General features: G+C 52.8%; 6 protein-coding genes across 6 annotated transcripts; 2 read left to right on the top strand and 4 right to left on the bottom strand.

Annotated features, from left to right (window-relative positions):
* Positions 1 to 192: 192 nt before the first annotated feature.
* On the bottom strand, positions 193 to 1123 carry BCR38DRAFT_344964 (40S ribosomal protein S3; the record flags this gene model as incomplete). Its single annotated transcript, XM_040856146.1, has 2 exons — positions 193 to 958; positions 1101 to 1123. 2 exons carry the CDS (start codon positions 1121 to 1123, stop codon positions 193 to 195), a joined length of 789 nt encoding a protein of 262 aa, XP_040715207.1.
* An 883-nt stretch (positions 1124 to 2006) lies between these two features.
* Positions 2007 to 4603, top strand: BCR38DRAFT_486285 (myotubularin-like protein; the record flags this gene model as incomplete). Its single annotated transcript, XM_040864011.1, has 2 exons — positions 2007 to 2021; positions 2117 to 4603. The coding sequence occupies 2 exons, from the start codon at positions 2007 to 2009 to the stop codon at positions 4601 to 4603; spliced, it is 2502 nt and encodes an 833-aa protein (XP_040715206.1).
* Positions 4604 to 5186: 583 nt separating this feature from the next.
* BCR38DRAFT_475464 (phenylalanyl-tRNA synthetase) lies at positions 5187 to 7334 on the bottom strand. The gene is made up of 2 exons (XM_040863008.1): positions 7137 to 7334; positions 5187 to 7079 (listed from the first exon to the last, which is right to left on the bottom strand). Exons 1-2 carry the CDS (start codon positions 7187 to 7189, stop codon positions 5297 to 5299), a joined length of 1836 nt encoding a protein of 611 aa, XP_040715205.1. The 5' UTR covers positions 7190 to 7334; the 3' UTR covers positions 5187 to 5296.
* Positions 7335 to 8279: 945 nt separating this feature from the next.
* BCR38DRAFT_486283 (armadillo-type protein) lies at positions 8280 to 10566 on the top strand (the record flags this gene model as incomplete). The annotated part of the gene is made up of 8 exons (XM_040864010.1): positions 8280 to 8345; positions 8423 to 8528; positions 8594 to 8745; positions 8802 to 9293; positions 9350 to 9609; positions 9663 to 9763; positions 9819 to 10156; positions 10213 to 10566. 8 exons carry the CDS (start codon positions 8280 to 8282, stop codon positions 10564 to 10566), a joined length of 1869 nt encoding a protein of 622 aa, XP_040715204.1.
* A 263-nt stretch (positions 10567 to 10829) lies between these two features.
* BCR38DRAFT_230493 (S-adenosyl-L-methionine-dependent methyltransferase) lies at positions 10830 to 12069 on the bottom strand. Its single transcript, XM_040854312.1, has 2 exons — positions 11892 to 12069; positions 10830 to 11816 (listed from the first exon to the last, which is right to left on the bottom strand). Exons 1-2 carry the CDS (start codon positions 11975 to 11977, stop codon positions 11093 to 11095), a joined length of 810 nt encoding a protein of 269 aa, XP_040715203.1. The 5' UTR covers positions 11978 to 12069; the 3' UTR covers positions 10830 to 11092.
* Positions 12070 to 12671: 602 nt separating this feature from the next.
* BCR38DRAFT_344903 (uncharacterized protein) lies at positions 12672 to 15068 on the bottom strand (the record flags this gene model as incomplete). Its single annotated transcript, XM_040856140.1, has 3 exons — positions 12672 to 13705; positions 13760 to 14330; positions 14379 to 15068. The coding sequence occupies 3 exons, from the start codon at positions 15066 to 15068 to the stop codon at positions 12672 to 12674; spliced, it is 2295 nt and encodes a 764-aa protein (XP_040715202.1).
* Positions 15069 to 15723: the final 655 nt, after the last annotated feature.

Genomic DNA, 15723 nt, shown 5'->3' with positions numbered 1-15723 from the left:
ATGCCACTATAGAGACCCTTGTGATTGCAACTGATGGAATTTTCCTGTGCCCTCCTTGCAATGCAAATGTAATCGAAGACGCCGAAATCGTGAATATTGACATTGCCCAGAACACCCTTGTGTCCTCCACAACCCAACCATTCCACCACCAGCAGGGTCTAAGAGGGAAGTCCAGCACCGACTGCCTTACTCTTATTCTTGCTCAGCGGGTGCGGCCTCCTCTTCGCCGCCCTCCTGCTCAGCAGCACGTTGTGCCTCGGCCTGGGCCTGTACCTGGGCGGCCTTAGCACCGTAGTCCTGGCTCATGGGCTGGATGACGCTCTGCTCCTCCTTGGGCTCGATGATGGTGACGGCGTCAGGTAGCGACTTCATGGGGCCAGCCTTGCCCTCGGGGTCGGAACCGCGCATGATCTTCACCTTGATACCGAGAACGCCCTGGCGAAGGAGAACGTGACGGGTGGCGTGGTCGATGAAGTCCTTGGCTGGTTGACCGGAGTGGATCATGAAGCCGTCGGTAAACTTCATGCTCTTGGCACGAGCAGCACGGAGCTTACCCGAAACGACGACCTCGCAACCCTTGGCACCGGACTCCATAATGAAACGGAGGACACCATAGCAGGCACGACGGACGGCTAGACCGTTAAGCAGCTTGTAGCGGAGGGACTCGCATTGGGCGACCGCGGACAGCCCACGGTTCTGGACCTTGGCGGCGTAGAGGGAGACAGAGTTCTCGGGGAACTTGAAGCGCTTCTGGATCAGGGAAGTGAGCTCACGGATGCGGCGGCCCTGCTCTCCAAGAACCTCCTGGGTGTGCGTTGCGCGGATGATGATATCGGTGACGGTGGGGGTGACGCGGACCTCGACGCCGGAGTAGCCCTCCTCGGCCAGCTCGCGCTGGAAGAACTCGTTCAGCTCGGCATAGAAAACACCGTCGGCTACGAACTTTCTGCGCTTTGAGCTGTAAAGGATGATGTCAGAATATCTTCAACACAGCAACTTGAGGGCATCGTGGCAACGGTTCGACGTGGGAATTTGTTGGCGCATGGAGGGGCAATATTAAGAGATTCGTCGCCAGTACAAAGCACAGCATTGCAACTTACATTTGTGTACCCGGAGTGGCCATCTTGACGAGATTTCCTAGATGCCTGCTGGAAAAGAGGTTCTGTGTAGATTGGTGATCTGGGTGCTAGCAGCTCAATGATCAAGATGTCCAAGTCGGGTATTGGAGATTCTGGAGCACTGGTAGCCACACTGGGGGAGATTTTTGGCGGCCAATTTTTTTTGCTCTAGTAGGGCTCAAAATCTGTGTGCGGCTAGGAAAGTCGTGACGACCAGAATTCTTGGCAAAAAGTGCACAGACCAGAAGTCGTTCCTGCCGCATGTGACGTCGGCATCAGCCACAGTCAGCTCCGACCTGTTCAGCCTTGCACCTCAAGGATTGTGAGGATTGTGATGTACCCAGGGTCTACTTTGTAGACTAACTGTAAACTCATCATGGCATGGAATCTGTTCATCGAAAAATGATACTCCGTATAAATGAACTGAAGATAGCATTATACCAAGTTATTCAAATAATGATACAATTGGTAAAATTTGATACTGGTATGAAAGTATGAAGGACCACATGCCGCCTTCTTTAGATGGCCAACCTTAACCTCGCGCTAAGCTTTAACCTTGGTGGGCCAAAGGTGGTGATGACTTAGGCTCGCTAACTAACAAGCTGGCCGCGTGTGATTGCAGATCTTCTACAACGTCAAGACAAGCAAACCATGTGCAACATCGTCGCTTCATCTTCATTCTCTTTGCGAATGTGACGCTCTTACTGAAGAGACATTCACTTTGAAACGCCATAGTCGACAAGGTCAGTCTCTTCGTGGTTTTCCAGTTGCTATATAAAGCTGCCCTCCCACCGGGCTCCTCGCCGAGCAAATGCAACGGTTGAACGACCCGACCATTTTCTCTTCATGTAGTGCATTTCACAACACTAGATAGGTATCGCCGACAAGATGCAGATCAAGAAGGTAAGCATAGATTTTATGACTATTATATGATACCACGGATTATCGTCCATCACCGTGTTGAATGCTTTGGTCAACGTGGCTGACGATGATGGCAGATACTCAATGTTGAGGCCATTCGTGGCGGCGAGATGCAAAAGGGCGATATGCATTTGACAGATCACCACATTGTAATGATCATTCCGCACGTAATACCTGAAGGAGCTACACCGCCACCCACTCCCCCGAAACCACGAGAGCTTTACATCGCATATCCCATCATCGCCAACTGCACCTTCCGACCCGAACCCCAGGCTTCCGGGCGCCCATCTTCAATACGGCTACGCTCTCGCGACTTCATGCTCATAAGTTTCCACTTTAGCGATGATACCTCGGCTCGAGAGGCTTTCGAATATATGCGCAATCGGACTTGCCGGCTGGGCAGCATCGAGAAGCTCTACGCCTTCAGCTACCAGCCAGTCAAGCAGGAGAAAGTCTTAAATGGATGGGAGCTGTACGACCCGAGGGTAGAATTCCGCCGCCAAGGCATCAGTACCAAGAGTGTCGAAAGAGGATGGAGAATTTCCCAAATCAACAAAGAATACACATTTTCCCCGACATATCCGGGACTGCTTGTAGTGCCTTCCAAGATTTCCGATAGCACTCTCAGACACGCTGGGTCTTTTCGGTCGCGACAGCGAATACCTGTCTTAACCTACCTCCACTCTTTGAACAACTGCTCCATTACCCGCAGTTCGCAGCCATGTGTGGGTTTAAGAGGAAATCGCAGCGTGCAAGACGAAAAAATCGTCAGTGCAAGCTTCTCTGCCTCAGCGACTGTTGAGTTTAACGGACTTGATGTTCCCTCTACAGAAACTACCGTACCAAGCCCTGCTTCTAGCCAAGCAGATCTGCGAGCAGAGAACCACGTGGAAGCTGACACTGTGGAAGTCTCGGATCTAGAAGAGGAGATTAGTTCCACTACCGATGACGCAGCATACGACCCAAAGACCGGCAAGCGACTTATATACGGCGCGCAACAAAGCAACCTTATCGTGGATGCCCGGCCAAATATCAACGCAATTGCCATGCAGGCAGTAGGCAAGGGATCGGAGAACATGGAATATTACCCATTTGCGAAAAAGGCTTATCTCAACATCGCAAACATTCATGTGATGCGTGATTCACTCAATAGAGTCATTGAGGCCATCAAAGACGGTGACATCGGCCGTCTTCCCCTAAACCGCGACTTACTTGTCAAGAGTGGCTGGATCGAGCACATTGCTGGCGTACTGGAAGGGTCAATGATAATCGCACAGCAAGTGGGCATAAGGCACTCGCACGTACTTATACATTGCTCTGACGGATGGGACCGTACATCTCAGCTAAGTGCGCTCTCGCAGCTCATGCTAGATCCTTTCTACCGCACCATTGAGGGCTTCATTGTACTCGTTGAAAAAGATTGGCTTTCATTTGGTCACATGTTTCAGCAACGATCTGGTCCGCTAAACCATGAGAAATGGTTTGTCACTGAACGTGATACCATGGCAGGCACGACCATGCAACCGGGCGAGTCAGAAGGTCGCGCTGGCGATGCACTCGAGAACGCATTCGCAAGTGCTAAGCGCTTCTTTAATAAGAACCGCTCCCCAGACATTCCCAATACCGATGTAGATGACATTTCCTTGCCATCTGATGATCCCTCTCAGATGAAGAGACCCAGCGTGCCAGAGGCAAGCGTGGCTACCAAGCCGAATGAGATATCGCCGATATTCCATCAATTTCTGGATGCAACATACCAGTTGCTTCGTCAACATCCCACCCGTTTTGAGTTTAACGAACGTTTCCTGCGGCGACTGCTGTACCACCTATACTCGGCACAGTACGGCACCTTCCTCTGGAATTCGGAAAAACAACGCCGCGATGCGCATGCCTACGAACGTACGAGAAGTGTATGGGACTATTTCCTGAGCCGCAAGCACGAGTTTATGAATCCTCAGTACGATGCAACCGTCGACGACCGTCAAAGTGGGCGAGAAAGACTTATTCTCCCACGACCCCGTGAGGTGCGCTGGTGGGCAACCTGCTTTGGACGTAGCGAAAATGAGATGAACGAATACCTGGAACGTGAGGCTGCCAGGGGAGAAAAGGCCGTCACTTATCCAGACAGCGCTGTGACGAGCCCTGGGCCTGGGAGTAGGACTCGCAGCCCGGTGCCGTCTAAAGAACAGCCACCAGGCATGCCTAACAGCAAAAGTGTGTTGACAGGTGTGGAAACGGCGCACGCAATATTGACAGCGGACCAGGGTGCTCGTCACCAGGCTAATCTTAAGCAAAGCTCGAGCGCGGATACGCCCGGCGCATTTGCGAGCAACCTTGCGAAACTGAGGGAGGGCGTTGGTAGCTTAGATCTTGCGCGGGGATTGTTCGCTGGTGGCAGCAGTGTTGGTACCGGTGCCGTTGCTGGTGATGGCGCTGACGCCGGACTAGGCAATAAAACGAAGAGTAATGGCGACCAAGGCGTAGCAAGTGGGAAAGACGAACAAGAGATGAGGGAGATGCCAGCCACGGCCGTCGGGGGTGAGAAGGGGCTGGAGATGAGCTAGGAGCTCCCAGTAAGATTCGAAACCAACAATCCCGAAGGTTTCAACGCCCGCAGATGGGAAGAGACACAACAAGTCCAAGCCCAAAATCAGAAGACACAGGGACTCGATGGAACCGCCGACAATCGCTGTTCCTCTAATCAGGATTCAATGGACCAACCAGAGCAGCAGGTCCCGGAAACCGACGATGACCATTCGATTTGTTCCTGTCCATCATACTGTCCATCTTTAGACGAGGAGGTAGTCGAAGAGACTGGTGTCTGGGTTGTGGGAGACCATGAACGATGGAGATCAAGCGAGACACGTTAGTCTCCTTCAGTTTGGGTCAAAGAAAGCTTGAACCTGGCGTGTCGAAATATGCATGGTTAGTCACAGGATAGCTTGAAGAGTTCCTGTCGAATTACTTAATCCCAACGCCGCATGACTAGAAAATCATAGCACTCGATAAAATATGCAGGTGCGGATAATGATCCACCTTTACGCATTTTTGGGCTTGACTGAGACTGATGGTAGGAGGGGGAATTGAGGGCAAGAAGGCCGAAATCAAGATCATGACCATATCAGGTGTCATGTGAGGTGTCGTAATGCGGGCATCCATGTATCCATTCATCATTCATCTACAGTCGACGAGCCTGTTTACATAACTCAAAGCTCTTGTATTTTATATTCTTTCTCCCAACCAATTTGCCCATTCTACTATAAGAAGACCTCCAAGTTGACCTCCAACGTACTAACCGGATACTTCAAGTCGAACTTCTCCAGCACCTCCGGGTGCAAGATACCAAACTCCCCTATCCTCGCCGCCTTACCCCCAATGCTGAGGTAAATCGCCGCCGCGCGCCCAGGGAAAAAAGTCTGCTCCTTGTCGGTGTCGATGGGTTCAAGCCAGTAGCCGTCGCGCTTCTGGTGGTTCTCGACGACCTTGAAGTCGATGCTGCCACCCGACTTGATGCCCTCCTCGCGTGTGAGGAAGGCCTGCCGCAGCATCAGCATGACGCGGTCGAGCAGGCCGTGCACCTCCTCGAAGCCCGAGGACCGGCCGTACCATGCCGCGCTGAAGTGCCGCTCGTTGCGGGCCTTGCGCTCGAGCGACTCATCCTTGAAGACAACGTCGGATGTCTCGAAGACCTTGATGGGCACGCTGTGGGACTTGTTCTCGCGGATCGTCTTGAGGAGTCCCGGGAGCAGGGACGTGCGCACGATCTGGTATTCTTGTGTCTTTGGGTTGGCTAGACGCACAGCGGTCTTGCCGTCGTCGTGGCGCCTTAGCCATGCAAAGTTCTCGTCGTGGCTGCATAGGATCAGGGGCATGACTTCGGACCAGCCGGCCATGCCGCACTCTAGACGGACAATGTCGCCTAGCTTATTGAGAGTCAGGGGTGCGCCGACGGTCTTGTTGACTGACATGCGTGGGAGTTTGTTGAAGCCGTATGCAATACCAACGTCTTCCATTATATCGCACCGTTGAAGGATGTCTGCTCTTGTTGGTGGGATGGAGATTTCGATGATATTCTTGTCGCTTGACGGCTTGGCAGACAGAGCCATCTTGAAAAGAAGTTCACATATTGTCTCCGGCGACTCCTGGAGACCCAGGCAGTTATTCAAATAGTCAACTTCAACCTTTTCTATCCGTGGTGATAGGTTGGGTGTGATTCTAGTTTGTCCGTTGTGATCGGACAATACCTTCACCGGCTCCACTGTGAACTGCTCCTCGGAGTAGACGGAGAACATGGTCACCATCATATTGATGACGATTTCCAGCTTGGTGGCATCTGTAGCCGTGCATTCGATGAGAACGTTCTTGCTGTCAAGGGTGATCTTAGAGTGGTCGCCGTTGATGATGGGCGGCATAGAACATACTACCCTGTTTGCGTCGTAGATAACGGGGTAGACGGGCTTGTCCTTGATGATTGGCAGAAACTTGGCAAGATGTTTGGATTCCTTCTCGTAGAACTGCATCATCTCCTCGGCGTTCATCTTCTTGGTCTGGTTCAGGGGTATGAACTCAATTTCCTTGGGCGGCAGCGCCTCGTATGTGAACGGACCCTTGACCGTATCCAGATCGTGCGTGCCGATAGCTACTAACGTACGTTGGCGGGCGAGGTTCTGGTGCAGTTTGTCTTGTAACGCGATGAAGGAGTCGTACGTCTTCTGGGTGAACTTGACATTCCTTAGGATGGCACCAGCAACCAGAGGCCGGACTTTCATAGTATCTTCCCGCACTGTGATAGTATGGAGCTCGCCACTGGCTGGTGTGGTCAATCTGAAGTTGGGCGTCGGGGTCTTCCCTCGGAAGATGTTGAGCATGAGAGCAATGCCCTCGAAGCAGAGCATGTCATAGCGATTGGCCGGTATCTCGATCTTGAGGGTGGGAGGTTCTTGTTGGCCATTGACGATGGGTCTATCTTCGTTCTCGGTATCCTCATCTAGCTCGATTCCAAATTCGAAGCATAACTCTTCGAACTCCTCGGTCGTGTACCTAGGCCATGGGTTAGTGGGATGATCTAGGGCGGCGGGGATTGGGAGCATGACGCACTTTTGACCGAGGGCCTCGAAGAGGTCGTACTTGTCCACGGAAATGGTAGGCATTTTGGGCAGTTGTTGACCTCAAGTTCGTAAACGGTCGTCCTAGTAGTATGCCCTGCCCTGGTATGGAGATGTTTTTGTTAATTTGGACGATAACGTTTCGCAGAATCGCAGCTTGACTCACTGGAAATTTGGACGACGGCTTCGCAACCCCACGTTCAAGTCCAAATTCTCGCGCCGCTCACCAGCCACAATGACTGCTTCCCCACGTTACCAGCTTTCCGATGAGGCACTGCACCTCGAGTTTAATTGCTACCAAGTATTCGTAGTATTCGTAGTACTGCGATGCTCAAAGTGCTGTGACAACAAGAGGATCATTCCGTAAAATATCCAATAAATTAAACGTGATCTTAAAGCTATGGCCTAAACACAGAGGAATGGGTTCTTTGATCTTTGGGTTTAGGGTAGCTGCCATTGTCTCTAAGTCCCAATGCAGTACGGAGTACTAAAGCTACTTGATGAATGAACTCTTCGATGAATTTTGAATTAACTGCCTAGATACCTTATGATTTCCAAATGACTTTTGGGTGAGTGCATCAAATCTCAGGCACATATCAGACCTGGAGTTGGCAACGATTGGGAGCTTTGGAACGAAACTTGGAGCTTTGAACAGCAGGAATGAGGCAAGGTGGGGTTCTCAACAAGCCACACTTTTGACTGCCCCCTGTTCTTTTAGGTCGCCTCCAAAGCTCTGCTTCGAGCCAGCCAAGACACATTGGAGGAGAGAGAGAGCCTTAGGTGCGAAGGACCTTCTTTCCTTTCAATCAACATCCAGCAACACGTCAGTCCCACCAAGACCAAAGATACCCCTCGATTTGGACTGGCAACCACCCACGACGCCATTGCATCTGGTAATCTAGATCCCTTGAATACTTTTCCCCCATTCCTGTGCGAGCCGTCTTTTCGCACCCGCACCCGCTTCCCTGACAGGTTCGCTGCCTCTGTGGTATGCATCACAAGTCAGGCGGGCCATAAATCCTATTGCATCACTCACGCACGCGATCTTCAGCACCACCGTCCAACTCCTTCGGCCTTGCATTTCCCAGGCCCGCCAGCCCCTCCACGGCACCCATCACCATCCATTTAGCCCACCATGGCTGACGCGCCGAACGCGAACGATGAGCTGTATCCCATTGCGGTGCTCATAGATGAACTCAAGGTGGGTACCGGCGGTGACCCGACCCAGCAACGTCATAACAAGCGATCACGGCTAACCACGGTTGCTAATAACTCTAGCACGATGATGTCCTCCTTCGCTTGAACGCCATCCACCGTCTCTCCACAATTGCGCTGGCTCTTGGCCCCGAGCGCACTCGTGAGGAGCTTATTCCCTTTCTCGATGGTCAGACATCACCCCAAATCCCACATTCCTACAAGTTAGGCCACCATTTCTAACACCTACTACAGAGTCGGTTGAAGATGAAGACGAGGTTCTTGTCGCCCTCAGCGAGGAGCTGGGCAGCTTTATCGAATATGTCGGTGGACCTCAATGGGGACACGTCCTGCTGTCGCCCCTGGAGAACCTCGCTGCGATCGAGGAGCCTGTCGTAAGGGACAAGGTATGCGGCGCCTGACTTTCAACACGTGTTCTGGGCTCGCTGCTAACAGTATTCAGGCTGTTGAGTCGCTTAACAAGATTTGTAACGACCTGTCGCCGCAACAGGTGGAGGAATACTTCATCCCGCTCACAATCCGACTTTCGAAGGCTGACTGGTTCACTTCCAAAGTTTCAGGATGTGGCCTCTTCACGGCTCCATACAGCAAGGTCTCACCCCCCGTCCAAGAGCAGCTTCGCTCGCAATTCGGCCTACTGGTACATGATGAGACGCCCATGGTCCGAAGACAAGCAGCCACCAATCTCTCAAAATTCGTCAAGGAGATGCCAGCCGCCATTGTCGTTGAGGAAATGATACCCCTCTTCCAACACCTTGCTCAAGATGATCAGGATAGTGTGCGCTTATTGACGGTCGAGATTCTCATTTCCGTCGCCGAGGTTGTGCCTAAGGAACAGCAGGCCAGCCATGGCGTGCTGCTCACATCTTTGCGCAACTTGATAGAAGACAAGAGCTGGAGGGTTCGCTACATGATTGCCGATAGATTTGAGAAGGTATGCATTTGTGCCTATACGGCTCGAATCTGGATTAGGACTAACAAGCCATGCAGATCGCGAAGGCAGTAGACGAGGAGGTCGTCTCGAGAGATTTGGTGCCTTCGTTTGTGAAGCTGCTCAAGGACAACGAAGCCGAAGTGAGAACCGCTATCGCCGGTCAAATTCCTGGCTTTTGCGCAATTGTCGACAGCGCGACGCTTCTCGATGACATTATGAGCTCCGTTGAAGCATTGGTCTCGGATACTTCGCAGCACGTTCGCGCCGCTCTGGGCACTCAAATCAGTGGTCTTGCGCCCATTCTGGGCAAGAAGGAGTAAGTCGCGTCATTTCTGACAACGATGAGTCAACATGCTAATTTTCCTACAGGACGATTGATCACCTATTGCCCATGTTCTTGCAAATGCTGAAGGATGAGTTCCCCGAAGTTCGACTCCACATTATCTCAAAACTTGAGCTCGTAAATCAAGGTTTGTCCTGTGCCCCTTGTGTTGGGGTTGTGTACAAAGTTGCTGACATAACCAGTCATCGGAATCGATCTGTTGTCGCAGTCCCTCTTGCCCGCAATCGTTCAGCTCGCCGAAGATAAGCAGTGGCGAGTGCGACTTGCTATCATCGAGTACATCCCCCTGCTCGCCAGCCAGTTGGGAGTGAAGTTCTTCGATGAAAAGCTTAGCGGTTTGTGCATGGGCTGGCTCGGAGACACGGTTTTCTCCATTCGTGAAGCTGCGACGCACAACCTCAAGAAGCTGACGGAGGTGTTTGGTGTTGAGTGGGCTAGCGAGGCTATCATTCCTAAAGTTATGGCCATGGGATCTCACCCCAACTACCTCTACAGAATGACAACCTGCTTCGCCATTTCGGTATGTTGATTCGCTGTCAGAACACCGCAGACAGGTACTAATATGTGCCCACTTAGACCCTGGCGAGTGTCGTGAGTTTGGATGTGATCGGCAAGTCTATCCTTCCCATGCTCGACAAGCTGGTGGATGACGATATTCCCAACATCCGGTTCAACGTGGCCAAGACGTATGCTGCCCTGATCGATGTGCTTAAGCGTCTACCGGAACAGGGTACCATCTATTCGTTGGAGAAGGCTGCCACGAAAGACTTGACGGCATCGCCGAGATCCCTGGAGCTGATCCAAGAGCGAATCCTGCCGTGTCTGGAGAAGCTGCAGAAGGACGACGATGTCGATGTTAGGTACTTCGCAACGACAGCAGCGGCTGCCATCCCTGGGAACGGTGGAGACCCGATGAACACATCACCATAGATGAAAGAGAAAAAAGTAAATGAAGCAATTCTCATTCGTCAACGCAGCATCTTCCGTCAGCCAGTTTCCTACTCGTTGTCTGCGTGGTAGAAGGAAGGGCTTCACCGCGTTAGACCCTCATGCCACACGAATAATCCACAAACTTAGAGAGATGGAGAGGCTCGTGGGAGGCAAGGCACGTTGGCGGCACGCCTTTCGGGCTTTGAAATGCTCGTTCGACAAGAGTGTCTCTGGTTGACATCTAGCAAGGCACCCACCCATAGACGATGAGCAAGGGCCTGGGCTGGCTGTGCGGAAGCAGCTTGTCAACCCCAGGATATACGGGGTTCTGTACAATTACAATACCAGAGGTCACGAAAAATGCGCATGATTTTATAGATGCTCTCCTGTTTTTGTTGTTTTGTTTCCATCTAATAGTGTGGAGGGCTTCATCCGAACTTAAATCAAGGGGTATCTCCCGGGACGTATTTGCCTTTGATCGCAGCTCGCTTTTAAATTGGCAGACCGATCCCTTGTAAACCCATCATCACCTCCTAACCATCTTGCGGAAACACAGCGTACTAATCGTCTGTCCCTGGACACCCCCAAAACTAAAACTCCGATACTGTACCCTGCCCACCTTCTCAAACCCAACCCCCTCCGTAACCCCCTCCGTATCCCCCTCCTTGACGCCCTCAAACCACTTCCCCAGCTCCTCTTCGGTCCAATTACAACTCGTAACCAGGAATATACCCCCGTCTCTGACCAACTTCAACACTTGGCCCCTATACCCCTCGCTAACCCGCCTCCCATTCGCGTCCGTCTCGGCCGATAAGGAGATAGCGTCGAAGGTCCCCTTGTCGAGGACTACGTCCCATTGCCCCTCGGTTCCGTTGTAAAACAGTTGCTCAGGGGGGGTGTTCAAGATATCATGCCACCTGAACTCGACATCCTCTTTCTCTTCCTCAAGTCCCTCCTCTTTTCTTTCCATCCGCCGTGAGACGGCGATTCGGCGCGCGAACTCGACGCTCCGCTCGCTATAATCTACGCCGAGCATACGCCCCGCCCACCCGTCGTCGCGCAGGCCGAAGAGGAGCGCGCCGTTTCCCGTGCCGAGGTCGAGGAAGGACGTCATGGATTGTGGGAGGGACAGCGTGGAGAGGTACTCGATGACTTTGTCCTGCGCGTTCGAGTCGTCGAACCAGTTGGTGCCCGTGTCGGTAGGGTCGGAGGCGTGGTTGCTGAGTTCGGTTGTGTAGAGGTGGTCCCAGCTAGAAAACAGAACGAGGTCAGCTTGGAACCGAGAATAGAGTTCTGGAGAGGGAACCAAGTAGAAGAGAACGTACTATTCCTTCGTGCCTAGCTCTGAGGGTTCAAGGTGTAGGGGTTGGGGGTCTGAGTTGACCGGTACTGGGTCATTGGAGAACGCCATCGTGAGAAGATGAGCGAGTCCTTGTCGTCTGCTATTGCGACAGCTTTGTGATTGGATTATATGTCATGAAAGCATCTTCGTTGAGAGCTCTGGAGGCAGGTTCTGGCTATTCTGCACGAATTAATCGTCTGTAAGTCAACAGCCCCTCCTCGACAGTGATCGTCCAAAGTTCTGGGACATTACAATGGAGGGACAGCCGGCAGAATCCACAGTTACCACCAACAAGGTAGGCGGTGTGGCTTCGCATACTCGCCTACATACACAACCTCTCCTTCTTTTATATATTGTCAGTCATCATGCATTCGGAGTATTAATAGATCTGCAAGTGGTTTCCCTTTGGAGGGGCTACGAGAAGAAGTCTTAGATGCTTTTAGTCATCTCTCATGCTCCGCCCAGTATGCCAGCACGAACAATCGGCGTGGATAATGAAGGGGAACTTCAACGTGAAGTCCATTTGAATTATTGGCCAAATCTTCAGCTCGCCCGTCCAGCCGTCCATCCATCCATCCATCCATCCATCGTCGCACGATGCGACATTTTAAATCCATACGGGCCATATACACCGTCACTCCCCATTCCAAAATCCATCCGGAATTCTAAAGCAATCCTTCACATGAATATGAGCCAAGACGTGAGAAAATACCCTCTCCCTCCACCTTATGATCCAAAGCGTCCGCCCATTGGACGCTCGTATTCAACCCAAGCTCCATACAGGTGCCTTGACGAGAATCTGTCGTCCTCTAACCTCAACTGCAATGAAGCCCGCAAAGCGAACCCGGCTGGCATCCCGGGGAGGCGGTGCTGTCGAGTCCGTCGCGTCAGTATTCGAAACCACGCTGCCTTTTCTGCTGCTGGACAGTGGCGCGCCGTTTAGCATGTGCAACATACCGCTCTTGGCCTTTTCTCGTTGAGATGTCTTATCACCGTCTTTGCCACTATCCTCGGCTTCGTCGGGTTCCGGCAGCGGGGGCAGACCTGCCTTCTCGGGCTCCATGATCTCGCTTCGTATCAGATCACCGGGCAGGGGATATACGACAGCAACGTCACGACTCTCTAGAGGCAGGTTGGCAGCGATTCCCACCGCAAGCTCTACAATCATGGCCACGCTTCCGTCTACACCAGCAGGCGGCGGGTCCGTTAGGTGCTGATAGAGATGGGCCGTGAGGTTGCTAGCCGCCATGGTTGTGAAATCGGCCCGGTGCATTGCACTCTCTGGAGACTGCAATGAGCGCTGGAGACCTTCCAGTGTGGCCATCCGCCACGACACAACCTTGGACGTCAATGCATCATACTCTTCTTGGCTGCTCATGGTATATGAGAACCGCCGGATGTTTTGCTCAATCTCCTTGAGTTGCCGGCTTAGGTCCATGTCCAAACCCGGGTGGAAGCACCTGTTGAATATTTCGTCTACCACCCACCGAATAATGATAGCTCGTCCCACTGCTGTCATTTCCTGCTTGCCCGTCTTGAGCGCCTCTGTACTGACATATCTGTCGATCCAGGCAGGTAATGTTCGCCAATCCTTACGGATATTGAACGACAGGTTGTTGATAGCGCCATTCAGTCGATTGAACCTGGTCGTATACTCACTGTCATCTAAAGCTGTGCGTGATTGGGATATGCGCTGGTTTGCTACGGCATTCTGGAGCTGTTCTACTTGGGTAGAGAGTTGCTCGATCTGAGTCTTGCCGTCGAAATAGAGTCTCTTGACATTCTTATACTTGGTTACTGGGAAATGGGTGAGTAGGCGCTTCATGAAATTAGGTATCGGGTGGCTCGTACATAGATCTTTAAACTGCTTGTCTGGTTCTGCCTCGCGGTCTCCGGTCGAGGGCTGCGGACTGTTACGGCCACCGGCTTCTGCCGAACCATCGAATCCTGCCCTCTCCGGTACATTGCTGGCACGGTAGTTCTGGTTATGGTTACCACCTGCAGGAGTGGCAGGTACGGGGTTCATGCTATTCAATGGTGCCTGGCTATGGCGGTAGCCAGGCGGGGGGCCGGGGGGAGGATCGACGTTGCTAGAGCCACGCAGTGCCTTCTCATTCTCCGCCGATCTACGTGAAGCACCCGGTCCTCCAGGTGGCAGCGGCATGTTGGCGGGCTGCGATGCAGACGGTGCCGGCGAGACTGACTGTGGGCTGGGTTGGGTGGTTGACACGTCCTGATGCGGGTAACTCACTGCAGGAGATGCTTGGGTCTGGGCTGACTGAGGTTGGGCTGCGCGCTGTTCGTTATCAGTAACTGGCGACTCGTATGACAGCTGCGAGACTGTCTCTGGGTTGGGTGGTTGAGAGCTTGCGCCGAGGTGACCAACGTATGATTGAGGTGGGTTTCCTGGGTGGTAATGCCCCTGATGTGTGTATCGACGATACTGTTCCTGCGCGGGGTCGACGACAACCTGGCCGTAAAGTTGTTGCTGTTGTTGCTGTTCGACCTGGGTATGTCCCTGGAGCTGTAGGTGGGCCTGTTGGTGCTGGGCCTGGGCTTGTTGTCGCTGGTAAACCAGGTCTTCGTGGCTATAAGGTGAAGTGTCAATGTCAGTTGGTACCTGTCGGATGGTATTCTGGTGGGGGCGGGGTCGTGGATCCTGCGGCTGGGATTTCTGGAGTTTCTGTGCGCGTCGTCCTTGGTTAGGACCGTCGTGCACGCAGGATTCGTCAGTTTCACCTACGCCTTGCAATGGCGATTGCTGTGTGTTCTGGCTTTGCGGGGCCGTCCAGTCGGGGTGCTGTACGAGTTGTTCGAGAGACACCTGCGAGGCACCGGTTCGGATGGTCGGCGGGAAGGGGTTGCTCACTCGCTTCGAGGGTCGGCGAGCAAGACTAGAGGTGTTGTCGTAGGAGTGATTGTGCTGGTGGTGAGAGTTATCCGAGTTTCGGCTCGAAGAAAAGGCAGACGATATATTCTTGATTATATTATTGCGTTTGGATCGCTTTGCTTCGGTGGGGGCGGGTTGATGATGCAGTGCAGCAGCTTGACCTGACACTGGACCTGGAAGGCCCGGTTGGCCCTGGGAAACACTGGGGGAATGTAGGGTTTGGGCAAGATCGTCCACAGAGCTCGACGTAGGACCAAATTGTTGCTGCATCTGGAGAGGAGCAACTTGAGAGTATCGCGTTGACTGGGAACGGGAGATGTGGTCGGCCAAGTTGTGATCCTGGGCCTTGTGTTGCGACTGCTGCTGCCGTTGCTGCTGTGACGAGCTGAACATATGGAATGTCTGTGTCGTGCTGCTACTGCTGTCTGGGGCGGGGGGCTAGCTAGAGGAATTGCCGCGGACCCAGGGCCACCAGCAGGAGATGGAGGAGGCAGTCGCGGTCGAGAGAGCCGACCGGGTTGTGCTTGCCAATGTGTGCTACGGGACGCCAGTTTTTTAGACGACAATTAATCCTGCTCTTTCACACGAACAAAAAGAGTTGTTGTGCAGTGCCGTGCTGTACTGTGCGGTGTTGTGCTGTGCTGCGCAAAACGCAGGCAAAAGATGGGATGGGACGGCGGGACGGAGACGATCTGGCTTATTCTTTCTGCTCACTATCACGGCAGCTGCAGTCTGACGCACGCCAATGAGCCTGCACAATAGTGCAGGGGCGGGTAGTCTTTGGAGGGGCTGTGCTGGATGCCACTTGCAAGTGGTGCAATTGAGTTGCTCGGGTGGAGCAAGACCTGTCAACCTCGATGAGTTCAACTCAAATGCTGGATCTGCTTGGTGCTTCAATGGCGCGTGGACTGTCGTGCTGGAGGTC

Source organism: Pseudomassariella vexata (genome assembly GCF_002105095.1).
Source record: "Pseudomassariella vexata strain CBS 129021 chromosome Unknown BCR38scaffold_8, whole genome shotgun sequence".
Classification (NCBI taxonomy): domain Eukaryota; kingdom Fungi; phylum Ascomycota; class Sordariomycetes; order Amphisphaeriales; family Pseudomassariaceae; genus Pseudomassariella; species Pseudomassariella vexata.
This window is presented reverse-complemented; position numbering and strand designations above follow the sequence as displayed.

Excerpts from the sequence above, each read along its gene's own strand:
- BCR38DRAFT_230493 (XM_040854312.1), bottom strand. The coding sequence starts at position 11,977 with ATGGCGTTCTCCAATGACCCAGTACCGGTCAACTCAGACCCCCAACCC. Across the intron at positions 11,817-11,891 it reads GAGCTAGGCACGAAGGAATA|CTGGGACCACCTCTACACAA; the intron begins GTACGTTCTCTT and ends TCTGTTTTCTAG.
- BCR38DRAFT_475464 (XM_040863008.1), bottom strand. The coding sequence starts at position 7,189 with ATGCCTACCATTTCCGTGGACAAGTACGACCTCTTCGAGGCCCTCGGT. Across the intron at positions 7,080-7,136 it reads TTCGAGGCCCTCGGTCAAAA|GTACACGACCGAGGAGTTCG; the intron begins GTGCGTCATGCT and ends CCCATGGCCTAG.